The 16,726-nt window shown below is 40.8% G+C and overlaps 1 protein-coding gene across 1 annotated transcript in view; it reads right to left on the reverse strand.

Moving 5' to 3' along the window:
* The window catches only part of Samd12 (sterile alpha motif domain containing 12), a 398,111-nt gene that overhangs the window by 127,619 nt on the left and 253,766 nt on the right, over positions 1-16,726 (reverse strand). The window contains exon 4 of the mRNA XM_052161549.1: positions 7,988-8,199. Coding sequence (XP_052017509.1) covers positions 7,988-8,199 — 212 coding nt within the window. The remainder of the gene's footprint in view (positions 1-7,987; positions 8,200-16,726) is intronic.

Consider the following 16,726-nt stretch of genomic DNA (forward strand, 5'->3'; position numbering starts at 1 on the left):
TGATCAGAGCTATTCATCTCTGTTTCAGAAGTTAGTGAATGGGAGCAGGGTGCTTACAGAATTTCCCTGAAGCAACAAAATTAAATATTCAGGGCAGGACTTAAAATACAAGCATATCTAATGCTAACTTTGTACTTTCTCTTCCTTGTTTATTTTTAATGTATGTTCTTTAAAATAGTTCAAACGCTCATATTTCAAATGCAAAATGACATCTGAAGCATGTATACTCTTCCTATGGCCACCTTCCCTGCCCCATGGGAGCAACTTGTATTAGTTTCATGTACATTATTTAGTATTTCTTATGTAAGCAAAGAATACACACAGAGAGACATTTCTCCCTTAATGGCTAATGTACAGTTTGCATATAGTTCTGAATTTGTTTTTTGTTTTATTTTTCATGTCTTCATTCCTCATTTACAGGTTTAAACGCTCCCAGTAATTATATGAGTCATGATTTACTTAGCTGTTTCCTTAAAGGAAAAAAATTATATATATATATATATATATATATATATGATTCTAAAACAATATAGGAGAGATCACCCATTCTCATGGGTTGGTAGGATTAACATAGTAAAAATGGCCATCCTACCAAAAGCAATCTACAGATTCCATGTAATCCCCATCAAAATTCCAACACAATTCTTCAATGACATGGAAAGATCAATTCTCAGTTACATATGGAAAAACAAAAAACTCAAGATAACGAATACAATTCTTAAGAATAAGAGAACGGCTGTGGAAATCACCATCTCTTACCTCAAAGCTATACTACAGAGCAATAGTGATAAAGGCCGCATGGTACTGGTACAGAGACAGACACATTGATCAATGGGATAGAATTGAAGACCCAGAAATAAAACCACACACTTACAGATGCTTGATCTTTGACAAAGAAGTCAAAATACAATAAAAAAGGAAAGCATCTTCAATAAACGATGCAGGTCTAACTGCCAGTCTGTATGTAGAAAAATGAAAATAGAGCCATATTTGTCACCTTGCACAAAGCTTAAGTCCAAGGAGATCAAGGACCTCAATATAAAACCAGATACACTGAACTAATAGAAGAGAATGTGAGAAATAGCCTCAAATTCATGGGCATGGGGTCAGGGTGGGTTGTGTTCCTAAACAGAACTCCAATGGCTCAAGCTCTAAGATCAAGAATTGTTCAACTGGACCTCGTGAAACAGAAAAGCTTCTGAAAGGCAAAGGACATAGTCAATGGGACAAATCGGCAACCCACAGATTGGGAAAAAATATTCACTGTCCCTACATCTAATGGAGAGTTAATATCCAAAATATATAAAGAACTCAAGAAGCTAACCAACAACAACAGCAAAAAAAATCAAACAACCCAATCAAAAAATGGAGTATAGAACTAAACAAAGAATTCACAACAGAGGAATCTTAAACGGCTGAGAAGCAATTAAAAAAATGTTCATAGTTTTTAGTGATCAGGGAAATGCAAATCAAAATGACCCTGAGATTCTACCTTACACTAATCAGAATGGCTAAGATCAAAACCTCAGGTGATAGCACATGTTGGTGAGAATGTGGAGAAAAAGGAACACTCTTGTATTGCTGGAGGGACTGCAAACTGCTACAACTATACTGGAAATCAATTAGGTGATTCCTCAGAAAACTGGAAATCTACCTGATGATCCAGCTATACCATTCCTGTCATATACTCAAAAGATGTCCCAAGATACCACAAGTGCCCATGATCCACTATGTTTATAGTGGCCTTTTTTTGTGAAAGCCAGAAGCTGGAAACAAGTCAGATGTCCCACAATGGAAGAATGGATACAGAAAATGTGGCTAGTTTACACAATGGAATACTAATCAGCAATTAATTAGCATATCAAATGATTCCCATGAAAAAGGAAGAAGAGGGCTCTAATCCTGGAAAGGCTTGATCTAGCATTGTAGGGGAGTATCAGGACAGAGAAAAGGGAGGGGGAAAGACAGGAGAATGGATGGAGAGAAGAGGACTTATGGAACATATGAGGGGGGGGCTGGGAAAGGGGAAGGCTTTTAGAATGTAAACAAAGAATATAGAAAATAAATTTAAAAAATTAAAAAAAAAGAATAAGGACATCACGAGTTTTGTGGGCAAATGTATGGAACTATAAAATATCATCCTGAGTGAGGTATCTCAGACCTAAAAAGACATGCATGGTATGTACTCACATTAATCAAAAAAAATATAGAATACCCAGGATATGATCCACAGAACTCAGCAAGATTAACAAGTCAAAATGTCCAAGTGAGGATGCTTCAATCCCACTTGGGAGGGAGAAGAAAGCAGGAGACAGAGGGAGAGAGGGAATTAGGTGGAGGTGGGGAGGGGAGGGTCAGGGGAAACAACATCAGGTATTTTGGGACCAGGACTGAAGCCCTGAGGGCCAGCAGAATGAATGGAAATATAAGACCCCAGGAGCTGGGAGGTGAGAGGACCCTCTAGAATGTACCAGAGACCTGGGAGGTGAGAGACTCTCAGGACTCAAAGGGGGGGACCTTACATGAAATGCCCAACAGTGAGGAGAAGGAACTTGTAGAGTCTACCTCCAGTAGAAAAACTGGGCATCAAGTGGAGGGATGGAGTTGTCATCCCAAAGTCAAAAACTCTGACTCAGAATTGTTCCTGTCTAAAAAAATTGCAGGAACAAAAATGGAGAAGAGACTAAGGAAAGGAGATCCAGTGACTGGCCCAAATTGAGACCCATCTTAAGGGAAGGCTCCAAGGCCTGACACTATTACTGATGCTATGATATACTTACAGACAGGAGCCTAGCTTGGCTGCCCTCTGAGAGGCCTAACATGCAGCTGATTGAGGCAGAAGCAGATACTTACACTCAATCAATGGACAGAAGTCAGGGAGCCCTGTGGTTGAATTAGGGAAAAGCTGGGAGAAGCTGAGGAGGGTGACTCCATAGGAAGACAAATGGTCTCAACAAACCTGGAACCCTTAGATTTTTTAGATACTGATTCATCTTCCAGGCAGCATATACTATTTAGTCCAAGACCCCTGCCACATATACAGCAGAGGACTGACTGGTCTGGCCTCAAAGAGAGAAAACACACCTAATCCTTGAGAGTCTTGAGGCCACAGGGAATGGGGAGGCCTAGCAGGGTATGGGGAGTATAGGGTATGGAGACATTCTCTTGAAGACAGAGGAGGAGGAATGGGATGAAGAACTGTAGAGGGGCTGGTGAGATGGCTCAGTGGTTAAGAGCACTGACTGATCTTCCAAAGGTTGTAAGTTCAAATCCCAGGAACCATATGGTGGCTCACAACCATCCGTAATGAGATGCGCTCTTCTGGTGTGTCTGAAGACAGCAACAGTGTACTTACATATAATAATGATAAATAAAATCTTTAAAAAGAAAAGAACTGTAGGAGGGCAGAATGAATAAGAGGGGGATAATGGCTGGACTGTACAAAAAGATTAAAGATAATAAAAAACAAAAACCAAAAATAGAAATACATAAAAAAAAATCCAATCATTTAAAAGAAAAAAAATCCTTTCCTCAAAAATGGAGTCCTTCAGGAGCTGAGGAGATGGCTCGAGGGTTGAAAGTAATTGCTATGCAAGCATGAGCATTCAAAACCTGATTCTCAGCATCTAGACTAAAAGCCAGGCTTGAGGATGGGCATCTGTAACTCCAGCTCTCTCTCTCTCTCTCTCTCTCTCTCTCTCTCTCTCTCTCTCTCTCTCTCTCTCTCTCTCTCTCCCCCCTCTCTCTCTGTGTGCGTGTAGAGACAGGTGAGTCTTTAAAGTTCACTGGCCAGCCAACCTAGAGAAGTTAGTGTGTTAGCTCTATGTTGAGTTACACAAACTAAATAGGTAGAGAGTGACAAAAGACATTCTATGTCAACACCTTGTTTCCTAATGAGTATTCCCACACACATGTGAGCATACACACACACACACACACACACACACACACACACACACAACATCAGGAGTGATAACTACTTTTAAAATGGTTAGTTTTATTTAAAAGTAATATAAATTTAAGTAACAATGCAATAGACCTCCAAACACACTTAAGAAGTTGTAATTCTTAAGTTATGAATTAAGGACATGGGACCTCTCATAGAGGATTAGGTCCCAAGGGCAGGATCTTATAGGATCTCTTTCGTAAGGATCTCAGATAGATTCTGTCTTGCTTCTGAGATGTGAAACATAGGGGAAGGGCTCAGTAAGAATGGCCTATGAAACTTCCTAGTGCCATGACCCTAAACTTCCCAGCATTCAGAAACATGAGAAACAAATTCTATTGCTTTTAACTGTGATGGGTAAGATTGATTGTGAACTTGACAGAATATATGATCACACAGAGATAAATTTCTGGGTATGTCTGTGAGGGAATTCACTGAGGTTGGAAGATCTCATCATGTGGACAGGGATTCAGGAGTGAATAGAAAGGAGACCAGAAACTGAACACCAGTATTCCTGTCTCTTTACTTTCTGAATGTAGAAATAACATAACCAGCTGCCTCATAATCCTGCTGCCACACTGTCTTTATCATGACGGACAGCTTTACCCTCAAACTGTGAGCTAAAATACACCTGTCCTTCTGTAAATTTCTTCCATCCAGTACTTTGTCATAGCAGAAAGAATAGCAACTACAGCAGAGGAACCTAAGCAGTTTCTGGTATTTATTGTAGCAGCTTGATTGGATTATACAACAGAAACATGCTTTGCATCAGAGTAATGGCTTCATGTGTCCTGGCACTGTGTCCCATTTGTATAATCTGCAAGCGTGACCCAGTCTCCTCAAGACAAAGACCCACAGAATTTTTTTTAAAAGACTGAAAAAAAAATTCCTGAAATCATTGTACTTATTCAGCATATTGTTGCTGGAGCTTTTTGTTTGTGGGTTTGAAGAATCAAATATTTAATATTGAATCACACATCACCCCTGTAGTGAACCTCCACGTGATATGCATGCTAAACCAGCCAGCTCCCTTGAGTTGATGGAACATTGCTTCTTATTAGAGCAAACTTAGACCCCCAATAATTGAAAGCTTCCCTAGATCTCTTTACATCCTCTATTATCTTCAAATATTTTGTCAATTTTGTATCTCTTTCTAAGGAAAAAAATTATCACTTCAATAACACTATGGATTTTATAAAGGACGTCTCATATAAAGTGATTTTGAACAGTAACATGTAAGGGACACGCAATAAGAAAGGCAATGAAAATTCAGAGAAAAACACCCATGAGCTAGAGAGAACATTGCCTTCTGAAGGCGATGGCATAAAAGAATAAAGAACGTACAGTTTCAAAGGGGTAGAAAATGCCAACAACAAAATCAGAAAAGTTGAATTTAGGACCTTCCCAGAACACACACAGAAAGAAGTATGCAGTGGTAGAGGGTTAATATGCCACATTTAAAACAACCACATGACTTAGATTTAGATAATATGAAAGAGTACAATGAATATAGTTAAGGTCACCAACAAGCATATTTCCTAGCAGTAATCATTATGAAAACAAGGCATAATCATCTTCTCACCTTTATTCACATATTATATATGTAAAAATATCTAAAAACTGTATTGAAAAATTGAACTGTTCTGTAGTCAACTTTTCCATATGGTTTTGTCTCCAAGTCTCGCATCTTCTCCAATATTATGCATTCTTTGAAAAAGTTCTTTTCATGCCTAGATTTTGTGGAGCTTAAGAGGAATTATTTGCTTCATTTTTATTCCATTTTAGAAGCGGCAGTGTGATAGCACTTCTTGTCTTAAACTGTATTATCTCTATTTTTAAAGGAAACTTAAAGGTGTATCAGCATGTCACATTCAGATTTTAATTACTTAGTATACACATATACATATGTATTCTGATATGCAGGACATCCAATATGTGACCCTCCCCCCCCCCAAAGAGTCTTGAGACTCTTCGGTTGAGAACCACTGCTCTAGACTATTACTGGGTTAGTCTAAAAAAATAATATACACATATTCTTCTGAACTCACTGTAAGGAGTCTCTAGGGGCAAACTTTAAAGACGCATATCAAACAGCTGATACCATTTTTATGTCATTCTCTGTATATATTTATCCTTCCACAATGCTCATCTTTCAGGTTCTACATCATTTCTTCTCGGTAAGAGGTTCTCAACTTTCCTACTGCTGGGACTCTTTTGTACAGCTCCTCATGTTATGATGACCTCCAACCATAAAATTATTTTGTTACTACTTTATAACTACTACTCTGATGGACTATAATGTATTCTGATATGCAGGACATCCAATATGTGACCCCCCCCCCCACAAAGAGTCTTGAGACTCTCAGGTTGAGAACCACTGCTCTAGACTATTACTGGGTTAGTCTAAAAAAATAACATGAATCTTGGCTGACCCACATGTCTCCAACAACCATATGCTTACCATTACCATATTCTGCTTATTGAAAATCACCCAATGCTCTAGAACCCACTTATTTTATCATCCTTTCATTTAAAACGATGCATGATGGGCAACAAAAGAAGAAAAAGTACAGTCGATGGAAATTTATATCTATCAAATTATAGTATAAATAAGTGGCATATAGTGAGACTTTGATTTTTCTTCTAATTTTAGATATTTTTGACCCTTCAAAGTTTCTCTCATCACCCTATTCACGAGTTAAACAGCTTTAATAGCCCAAATTTAAAATCTCTAGCCTATTTTAAATCATTCTATTCTCAAGAAGCTAAATGAGTTTTCAATGTATCATAAACACGGTAGAGAGTCAGAATGGCTAAGGTAAAAAACTCAGGAGATAGCAGGTGTTGGCGAGGATGTGGAGAAAGAGGAACACTCCTCCACTGCTGGTGGGGCTGCAAGATGGTACAACCACTGTGGAAATCAGTCTGGAGGTTCCTCAGAAAACTGGACATGAGACTTCCAGAGGACCCCACTATACCTCTCCTGGGCATATACCCAAAGGATTCCCCGGCAGGCAATAAAGACACATGCTCCATTATGTTCATAGCAGCCTTATTTATAATAGCCAGAAGCTGGAAAGAACCCAGATGCCCCTCAAAGGAGGAATGGATACAGAAAATGTGGTATATTTACACAATGGAATACTACTCAGCAATTAGAAACAATGAATTCACAAAATTTTTAGGCAAATGGTTGGATCTGGAAAATATCATCCTAAGCGAGGTAACCCAATCACAAAAGAATATACATGGAATGCAATCTCTGATAAGTGGATATTAATTAGCCCAGAAGCCCTGAATACCCAAGGCACAAATTGCATAACAAATGACTCCCATGAAGAAGTATGGAATGGGTCCTGATCCTGGAAAGGATTGATCTAGCATTGGAAGGGAATATAAGGACAGAGAAAAAGGAGGGAGGTGATTGGAGAAGGGATGGAGAAAAGAAGGTTTATGGGACATATGGGGAGGGGGGATCCAGGAAAGGGGAAATCATTTGGAATGTAAACAAAGAATATAGAAAATAAAAATATTAAAAAAAAAAGAACTTAAAAAAAAAACACGGTAGAGGTACATTTAGAACAGTTCCCCTCCATTGGCGAATGAAAAACAAAGTAAAAGAAAATGTATTAAAACCACGTCTCCATCACCGGGAATATTAAGTTTAGAATTACTTGAATTCTAAGACCACCCCCCCCACACACACACACACACTCAGAATTGCTGGCAAGCTGAGGGCAGCCAGGACTATACCAGTCAGTTGTGCAGCCTGCACACCACATAACTCTGGGAGGAACAATTGGACCCTGACCAGTGCGATTGGTACTTTCTGGGGTTGTACAGTAGGCAGTCTCTGTAGATGTATGTGATAACCTTGAAGTGAGCTGTAGTACTTCTATTTGTATATCCATTACTTATTTATACATCTTTCTCTCTGGTGAGCAATAAAAAAGAAAAGTTTTAGAGAGAAGTAGTCTTTGAGGCTACCTACATTTTCTTTTCTTTTAATGAAGCAAACTCTGTTAGGAAACAACAACAAACTTTTCCTGGCTCCCCTCGGTCACAATGATAACATTTTCTGTTTTCCCACCCACCGGGCAGCAGCAGGGTACCTTGTGTGAGTAACTGCAGGTTTCTGACTTCTTCCCGAACCTTCAGTTGGAGCACCTGCTGCAGGATGTGTTGTCGCTGGTTCTCCTGGGCGATCCCCATGCGTTCCAGCTTCTTGTCTGTGAGTCTCAGCAGGGCTCGCCCTGCAGGGGTTTAAGGAATGGAGAAAGACACACGTGAGCAACATCCTGGAGAAGGACTTCTATCTTAGTTTTGGCTAGTCCCCTCCCCCGCAAGAAAAAAAAAGTCTGTAACTAAGTGCAGCAGATTTAGAACAGGGGGACACCTATGGTCTCTGCTGACAGAACTGATGAGCTCCATGGAGAAAACTCACCTATGCAAAAAAGAGCTCCTACTTTTATGTAATAGTGGCAATCCTCAGGAGATCCACACAGTGAGGTAGGTAAACTAGCAAACTTTAACTTGCATATTTGGGTCACCAATTCAGGTTTCCATGGAAACAATGCTCTTCACTGGGTGATGAGTTCTTCATCTGGCCAGTGGAGCCCTTTATTGACACCCCAGCTGCAGAACTAGAGACTCTCACTGTGCTTATAGGAACTCCAGCAGAAATTCTGTGGTTTTTTTGTGAAATGCACACTTAAGGTAGTTTTAATCTGCAAGCATATAGTTCTCTGGATCCAGCTGTGGAAATCTCTGCTTGCCCCAACATTTGCTGAGACACAAGGCCCACAAGAATAGGATGAGAGGAGACGAGAGAGGGGTGTGATTCAGGAGAGCAAACCTGGAGCCCTGGTGCCTATGAACCCACTTATCTAGGTCTTGGCAACTTAGCATGGCGCCCTTTCAGTCCCCCCCCCCCCCCAGATAGCTTTGTTTTTCTTCTACCTTGATTTCTATGCAATCCCCAAATTATGCCCTCCTGTGCATTTACTATGAAATAAGTATGCTTCATTCCCAATGTTTATTACAAGGGAGTGTGATCCTCTTAAACACCTACAGCACCATTTACTCTCTTTTCCCTGTCCCCGGCTGTCACACCTGCAGATCTGTCATCATTTCTATCATGAAGAAGAGACAGAAGCGGCTGCCTGTTGTCAATGAAAAAAGTCAGTGAATCCAATTTAAGTAGACTTTGGAAACTGTTTAGATGTCCACACCCATGTCTTGGGTGTGTGCTGTTCTTTTCCTAAGCACTACTCTTTCTTTCTTAACAGCCACACTTTAATCCACATTACAATTGCTCCCTAACAAGCGGTAACTTTGCTTCTTTATGGAAAAAGAAATGAAATGTTCTATCACTTTAGCAAAGAAACTGAACAACTAGAAGGCAAAGTTAATGGGCACTTCCATCCAAGGAACAAGAAATCCCGAGAATGTAGCTGATGATTGGGTAGCCTGTGAATAGACCCAGGTGAGCAGCTAGGAGAGGCAGTGCTAGTCAGTCTTCATCTTTCCTTCCTTTTAACCCTTGCACACAACACCAGTCAAGGAAAGCTAGGCTCCGTGCTGCTCTGGTGGCTTAAAATCATACAGCAAAGCTTACTGGGTTGTCCGGAACATTCTTTGTTTTGTTTTGTTTTTGTTTTTGAGACACAGTATTACCAAATAGCCCATGCTTGCCTCAAACTTAAAATACTCCTGCCTTACACTCTCAAATACAGAAAAATTTGGTCGTCTACACTGCTCGGCTTTATTCTGCATGTAGACTCCAAGTTTACCTTCCTTGAGCTTGGTAATCTAGATAATCAGTTTGAAAGTAGAGAAAAGTGCTGTGTATCTCACCTTGCCAATGGAACTCCTGGCCTACAGGCATTTATTAGCCAGAAGAAATTACATGATCCTTCCTACCCAGAAAAGAACCTGGCATATACTGTGATGTGCTATGATTCTCTCCAATGTTCTGGCCAGAAGTGAGGTGGCTACGATAGGCAGAAATACTGGATAGAAATATTGATGACATGACCCTGGACCATTGTCTGGGAAGAAACACTTCTCTCTCTCTCTCTCTCTCTCTCTCTCTCTCTCTCTCTCTCTCTCTCTGTGTGTGTGTGTGTGTGTGTGTGTGTGTGTGTGTGTGTTGACAGTGGTCTATAGCTTCTGTAACATTTACATCTAAAGGAATGAGCCTCATAAGCACAGATTAGGCTTAGTACCACAAGATGATCATAGTCACCATGAAAAAGGAACAAGAGAACAAAAGCAGGCTCAGGCCCCTTCCATTGCCTTCTGCAGCAAAACAGAGCAACAACCCTGGGAGCTGTATAGTCTCATTTGTTACCTTGTGTGTCCAAAGAGGCTTTGCAAAGGTCTGTGAAGTATAAGGACACCAAGATGAGAGACTAGCATATATCACCCAGGCAGCCCCTCAAATCTCACTACAGTGGTACAGAGAAGGAGAGAGAGAGAGAGAGAGAGAGAGAGAGAGAGAGAGAGAGAGAGAGAGAGAGAGAGAGAGAGAGAGAGAGAGAGAGATGGTGTAGTAATGCAAGCAGAAGTCAGAATGAAGTGGCCACTAGAGGCTGAGAAATGGCTTTTCTTCAACACATTCCAAAAGTCATTCCACTGACATCTCACCTTGAGTCCCCAGACACCCAGTTTGAATTTCACAAATGTAACATGATAAATGTGAATAATTTTAAGCCTCAAAAATTTGTTACAGCATCAGTTATCTTTGTGAATGAAATTGACATCTTAGTAAAATTGCAAATAAACTTGCACAGGCCCAAGCCTGAAAAGAACAAATAAATAAACAAACAAGAAAACAAACAAAACCATGGAGGTGGGAGGTGGACACAACGTCTCATTCCCAGCTGAGAAGATATTGACAATGGATGACTTCTGGGAAAGGGAGAGTCAATTTTATTTAAGGGTGCAACCACGGCCTGGTAGGTAAACCATACTCCAAAGGATGACCCTCCACACCCAATAGTATTTGGGAAACATAAATTTAATTCAGTGGGTTAAAAATGAGAAAGACATGAAGTATGATGGGTAAGTGGATGGGGTGGGTCTGTCGAAGCTAGGGGAAGAAGGTTGTACATAGTCAAAATACATGTATGCGAACAAAATACATTCAAAAGGAATGAATGAGACTATTATTTTTACAGCAACTCAAATAGAAAGTGCTATATTTACATTCCTTTTGCAATTTCTATTTGGAGGTCACAATGAAGAGCTGAGGAACAGTAACCTTGAGTCCTGGGTCTGTCTGTGGAGCTGACACTAGAACTTGGGAGCCAAACAAGGGAATAAAAGTATCAAGGAGGACAGAGGAATGGCAAACATCACTGCAGTATCTAGGAGAAGATAAGACAATGGTAGCATGTTCAGCTGGGACGGGCTTCCAGAGGGCCTGGCAGGCATGCAAAAGACTGGAGATGGACCGTATGTGACATGTGAACAGTTTTGAGCAGAGGTGACTTAGGCATGATGCCAGGTCTTCACTGGATTATTTCTGGTTCTTGTGAGAACAGGGACATGCAGAACAGTCAAAACAGGAAGTGACGGTGCCCTAGAGCCAGGTGCAGAAGCATGAGTGGTAAGGATCCTGGATCTATTTTTATGGCTTAATAATTACTAGAAGGACCAAGGAGGAAAGGAGGGCCTCAATTACCACTCAGGTTTCCAGACTTATACACAATGGCTGGCGACCCCTTTTAGGATCAGGAAACTGAGTCATTGCTGTAGGAAAGGATGTACTGGAGGCAGGAAATCACGGTCTGGTCCTGCTAGTCTATCTCCAGCAAACAGCTGGGGTCTGCAGAAGTAATGGAACAGTTAGAACTAAAATAAGGTGATTAAAATATCCTTCCTTCCCCTTAATATTCTCATTCCCTCATTCTTCAGTAGTCCCTTTAAGCCCCCCAATTACTGAGTCATCAGGTATAAGGTGAGATTTGGTAGATCTCACTGGGAGATAAAACTAGAAATACAGGTTTACCTCTGTGATTCAATGCTGTACTGATTATCCAGACCAGGTACTACCAATGTTGAAAATTTTCACAGGACCTTTTGACTTGGCCCAGGGAATTCTCATTGAAGATGACCACACAGCAAAAACTTAGAGGTGGTAGTTTTTTGTTGTTGTTGCTTGTTTTTTTCTTTCTTTTTGTTGTTATTTTTTGAGACAGGATTTCTCTGTATAGCCCTGGCTGTCCTGGAACTCACTCTGTAGAGCAGGCTGGCCTCGAACTCAGAAATCCGCCTGCCTCTGCCTCCCAAGTGCTGGGATCAAAGGAGTGCGCCACCTCCGCCCGGTGAGGTAGTGTTTTGATAGCAACCTTGAAAAATTTGAATGATGCTGCCACAGAAACTTCAGTCTGTCCGAAAAGGCGATATTGGGTGTGGCTATCTAGCATGCCGATTCTATAAACAAAGGCATGATGGTTAACTTCAAAAGCCAACTTCACTAGACTATACAGTATCCTGATATTTAGTTACGTAGTATTCTGAATGTTTCCAGATGGTATCGATATTTATGTTAAAATTCCATATATGAGTACTGTATTTAAATCATATCTTCCATTCTCCCCAGCACTTTCTGTGTACCACTCCCACCTACCAATTCCCTCTCAAATCTACAGCCTTTTAAAATTATTACAAATATATAAGTGTACCATGCTGAGTCTACTTCAGTGTACCCCTCTGTGTGTGTGTTTTAGAACTGACCACTTAGTACTGGGGCTCATCCCTGGGGAAGACTGAATCTTCCTCTCTCTGAAATCGTTAATTAATAGTATCTCTTCATCTAAGGTGGGGCCTTCTAGAATTCCACCAGTCAGAATGGCATGCCAACTGGCATAACTTGTGTTTTATTCAAGCCAAGTGCCTTGTTGAGAGGTCAAGATGCATTTCTCTTGTCCTACACAGATGAGACAATCTTGTAGCAGATGTTCTGGTCTTTTGCCTCTTATATTCTTTCCACTGCTTCTTCTATGATGTTCCCTGAGCCTTAGATCATTGATTAGAGAGGAACACCTACTAGTGACACTTTCCTAAACCAGTATAATTTTTCACTCTATTCTTCACACATATCCTTATGCCCAGAGAGAAGTGTAGCTTATCAAAGACATTTCCTTTTGCAGCAGACAGAGACTATTACAGAAAGCAACAACTGGTCAAAATGGAGAGAAACACTGACCATGAAATGCTCCCCTGTTTTTTACCCCCACAACACAGCCTCTACACATAGGCTCAGAGGTTGATGCATCAAATGAGAAAATAGATAAGGCAGATTGCTTCCTATAATGCATAGCAGCTCTTGCCTCTGGCTCAAATGAGGACATTAGTTTTACAGATTTTGAATTTGTCAATTTCTTTTTTTTTTAATTGGGTATATTCTTTACATTTCAAATGTTATCCCCTTTCCCAGTTTCCCTCCCTCCTGGATAGCCTCTATCCCAACCTCCCTCCCCCTACTTCTACGAGGGTGTTCCTCTACCCATCCCCCCCCTCACCTACCCTGTCTCGATGTCCCTATACTGGGGCATCTATTGAGCCTTCATAGGACCTCTCCTCCTACTGATGCCCAACAAAGCAATCCTCTGCTACATATGCAACTGGAGCCAAGTGTACCCCTTGGTTGATGGCTGGGAGCTCTGGGGGGGTCTGTTTGGTTGATATTGTTGTTCTTCCTATGAGGATGCAAATACCTTCAGCTTTTTCAGTCCTTTAACTCCTCCACTGGGGACTGTCTGCTCAGTCCAATGGTTGGCTGTGAGCATCTGCCTCTGTATTTTTAAGGGTCTGGCAGGGTCCCTCTGGAGACAGCCATATCAGGCTCCTTTCAGCATGCATTTCTTGGCATCCACAATGGTGTCTGAGTTTGGTGACTGTACATTGGATGAATTTCCAGGTGGGGCAGTCTCTGGCTGGCCTTTGTTTCAGTCTCTGCTCTACACTTTGTCTCCATATTTGCTCCCGTGAGTATTTTGTTCCCCTTCTCAGAAGAATCAAAGCACCCACACTTAGGTCTTCCTTCTTCTTGAGCTTCGGATGGTCTGTGAATTGTATCTTGGGTATTCAGAGCTTTTGGGCTAATATCCACTTATCAGTGAATGCATACTATGTGTGTTCTTTTGTGACTGGGTTACCTCCCTCAGGATAGTATTTTCTAGTTCCATCCATTTGCCTAAGAATTTCATGAATTCATCATTCTTAATAGCTGAATAGTACTTCATTATATAAATATACATTTTCTGTATCCATTCCTCTGTTGAAGGACATCTGGGTTCTTTCCAGCTTCTGACTATTATAAATAAGGCTGCTATGAACACAGTGAAACATGTGCCCATATTACATGTTGGAGTATCTTGTGGGTATACACCCAGGAATTGTATAGCTGGAACTGCATGAACCAATTTATTTTATCTGTCAACCTGTACACACACACACACACACACACACACACACACACACACACACACACACACACAGACGTAATGTCTGTCTGTCTCTAGTTCTGTTGCTCTGGAGAACTGTAATACTGTATAAATTTACCTGTCAGGTTTCCCCTGCTGGCACGTAATAGCACTTATAAATATGTATTAAGTACATATTTTTTGCACTGTTTAAGTAATGTTAAGTTTGCTTTCTTTACCTACATCCTGAAGACTTCCCATTTCCATATCTTTAAATTATTGCTTTTTCTGATATAAGGGACTTGATAGGAAACTGTCAAGTAAAAGAAAAATGAGAAGCTGGCCATCGTAGGAGGTAGCACCTGCATCGGTGTGTGATGAGCATATGAATACATGTTGTCAAAAAGAACAGAGATAACAGGTTTCAGATCTGACCTTCCCGCAGGTTGAAGGCAGAGAAGGGCATTGCTCTAAGTTTAGACAGACAACCCATTACCAGCTCAGTTGAGCAAGGGGCAATGGGCAGAAAGGACAAACAAAGTAAAGGAACAAGTATACAGTTTTCTCTGGTTGCTATACCAAATGACCATGACTATGGGGAGTAATACAACAGAAATTTACCCCATAGAGATATGGAAACCAGAATCTCAACACGGGTGTCACTGGGCTAAAACCAAGGTACTATGTATGCCCTCCAGAAGGTGATGGGGGCAATATCTGATATTCAAAATTTTAGATCTGGCAGTGTGTCTTTGCTTGTGGCTACATCACCATAATTTTTGTCATCACTACCCACATATAAAGCCTTTACTTCTCCTATGATGACACATGTGGGTAGCAGTAGTACCACCTGCGGGTCTGGAATAATTGGCTCGTGTAGAAATCTTTAGTCATATCTGCAAAGACTTTTGCTTAGACGATAAGGAAAAGTGCCAAGTATTAGGAACTGCTCTCTTTGCAGGTCTTCACTCAGTCAACTGGAACTTGAAGGAACTGTAGGTCCTTCTGCATGTGGCATAGGATTCCATGTTCACACAGAGATGTGAGGCTTAGTGAAAGTGGCTTCAGGCAAAGACTTAGGTCTGAATATGTCTCTGATTTCCACATCCCATTTGATTCTTGGTATCCTTCCACTTCATAGACAATTATGCCAGACACCACCTCAGGTTTTAAAGATAACAATTCCATGCGGTTGGCAAATTTGGAAATGTTGGGGTGGGCTGTATGTATGGCCTCAGCTTTGTTTCTACAGAGATTTCTCACTGTCACTTTTCCTGGGAGATGCATTGAATTACAGGGTAGCTTTTCTTCTGTATATAATTCCCCAGCTAGTCTCCAACAAATGATCAGTGTGTATTGAGTTAGTTCAAGTTGAGTTGATTCAAATCCACTCTCAGAAAAGGAATATGCTATGTTATGGTCTAACGTGTTATCCCTGGGTCTAACCTCAGCCCACTGGTAGTGCGAACACCAGTTGGTGATCATATAATCAACATTCTTTAGCCAAACCAGGTGTCCCATTACTCCAAAATGAGAATATTTAGATCCAAGAAAAAAAATTAGAAAATAATAAAATAATGAGGGTTATGAGCTAAAAATATAGATTAATACCCAGAAAAGTGAGTTTTAGCTTCCTCAGTTTCAAAATGAGAGCAAAAATCACATTATTTCATAGACTGCAGCAATAGAATGGAATTAGGCATATGGGCATCCTCTGTAACTCTGAACCACTGGCATGATGCAAATCCGGTGTCACAGACGCTTTGCTGGCTGCTACTGCATTACACTCAAGGGATTGCTCCCTCTCATGTGACCGAGATAACAATAGCAAACATTTGCTATGTGTTAAATACCATCCTAAGAGCTTTACATAGATTATCTCGTTTTTAATGATTCTGTGAAAGCACATGTTTATCTACGGCTGATTAAGAGCTATGCAACACCTAAAAGCTCTATGTCTTATTAATAAGCTGCAGATCTGAGAAAGGTAATGCTCTCAGCATCCCCTAACTGACTGCTTCTCACATCCTCCCTGTGGTAGACTGAATATGAACTAACTGAACCTCACATCCTCCCTTCGATGGATTGAATAAGAATACCACCACCCCCTACCCACAAGGCTCTGGCATGTGGTTACCAGTTGGTGCCACAATTTGGGGAATTTTAAGAGGTGTATAGCCTTGCTGGAAGAAATATGCCCATTGGAGGTAGGCTTTTAGGTTTCATACCCAAGCACTATTCTCAGTTTGCTCTTGTTTCTTGCTTGGGGTTCTGAGATGCTGGTTCTCAAGTTCTCAAGTATTCCTCCCTTTATACCTGCCTGCTGTTACTCTTCTCTGACATGATG

This window comes from Apodemus sylvaticus, chromosome 17, assembly GCF_947179515.1.
Source record: "Apodemus sylvaticus chromosome 17, mApoSyl1.1, whole genome shotgun sequence".
Classification (NCBI taxonomy): domain Eukaryota; kingdom Metazoa; phylum Chordata; class Mammalia; order Rodentia; family Muridae; genus Apodemus; species Apodemus sylvaticus.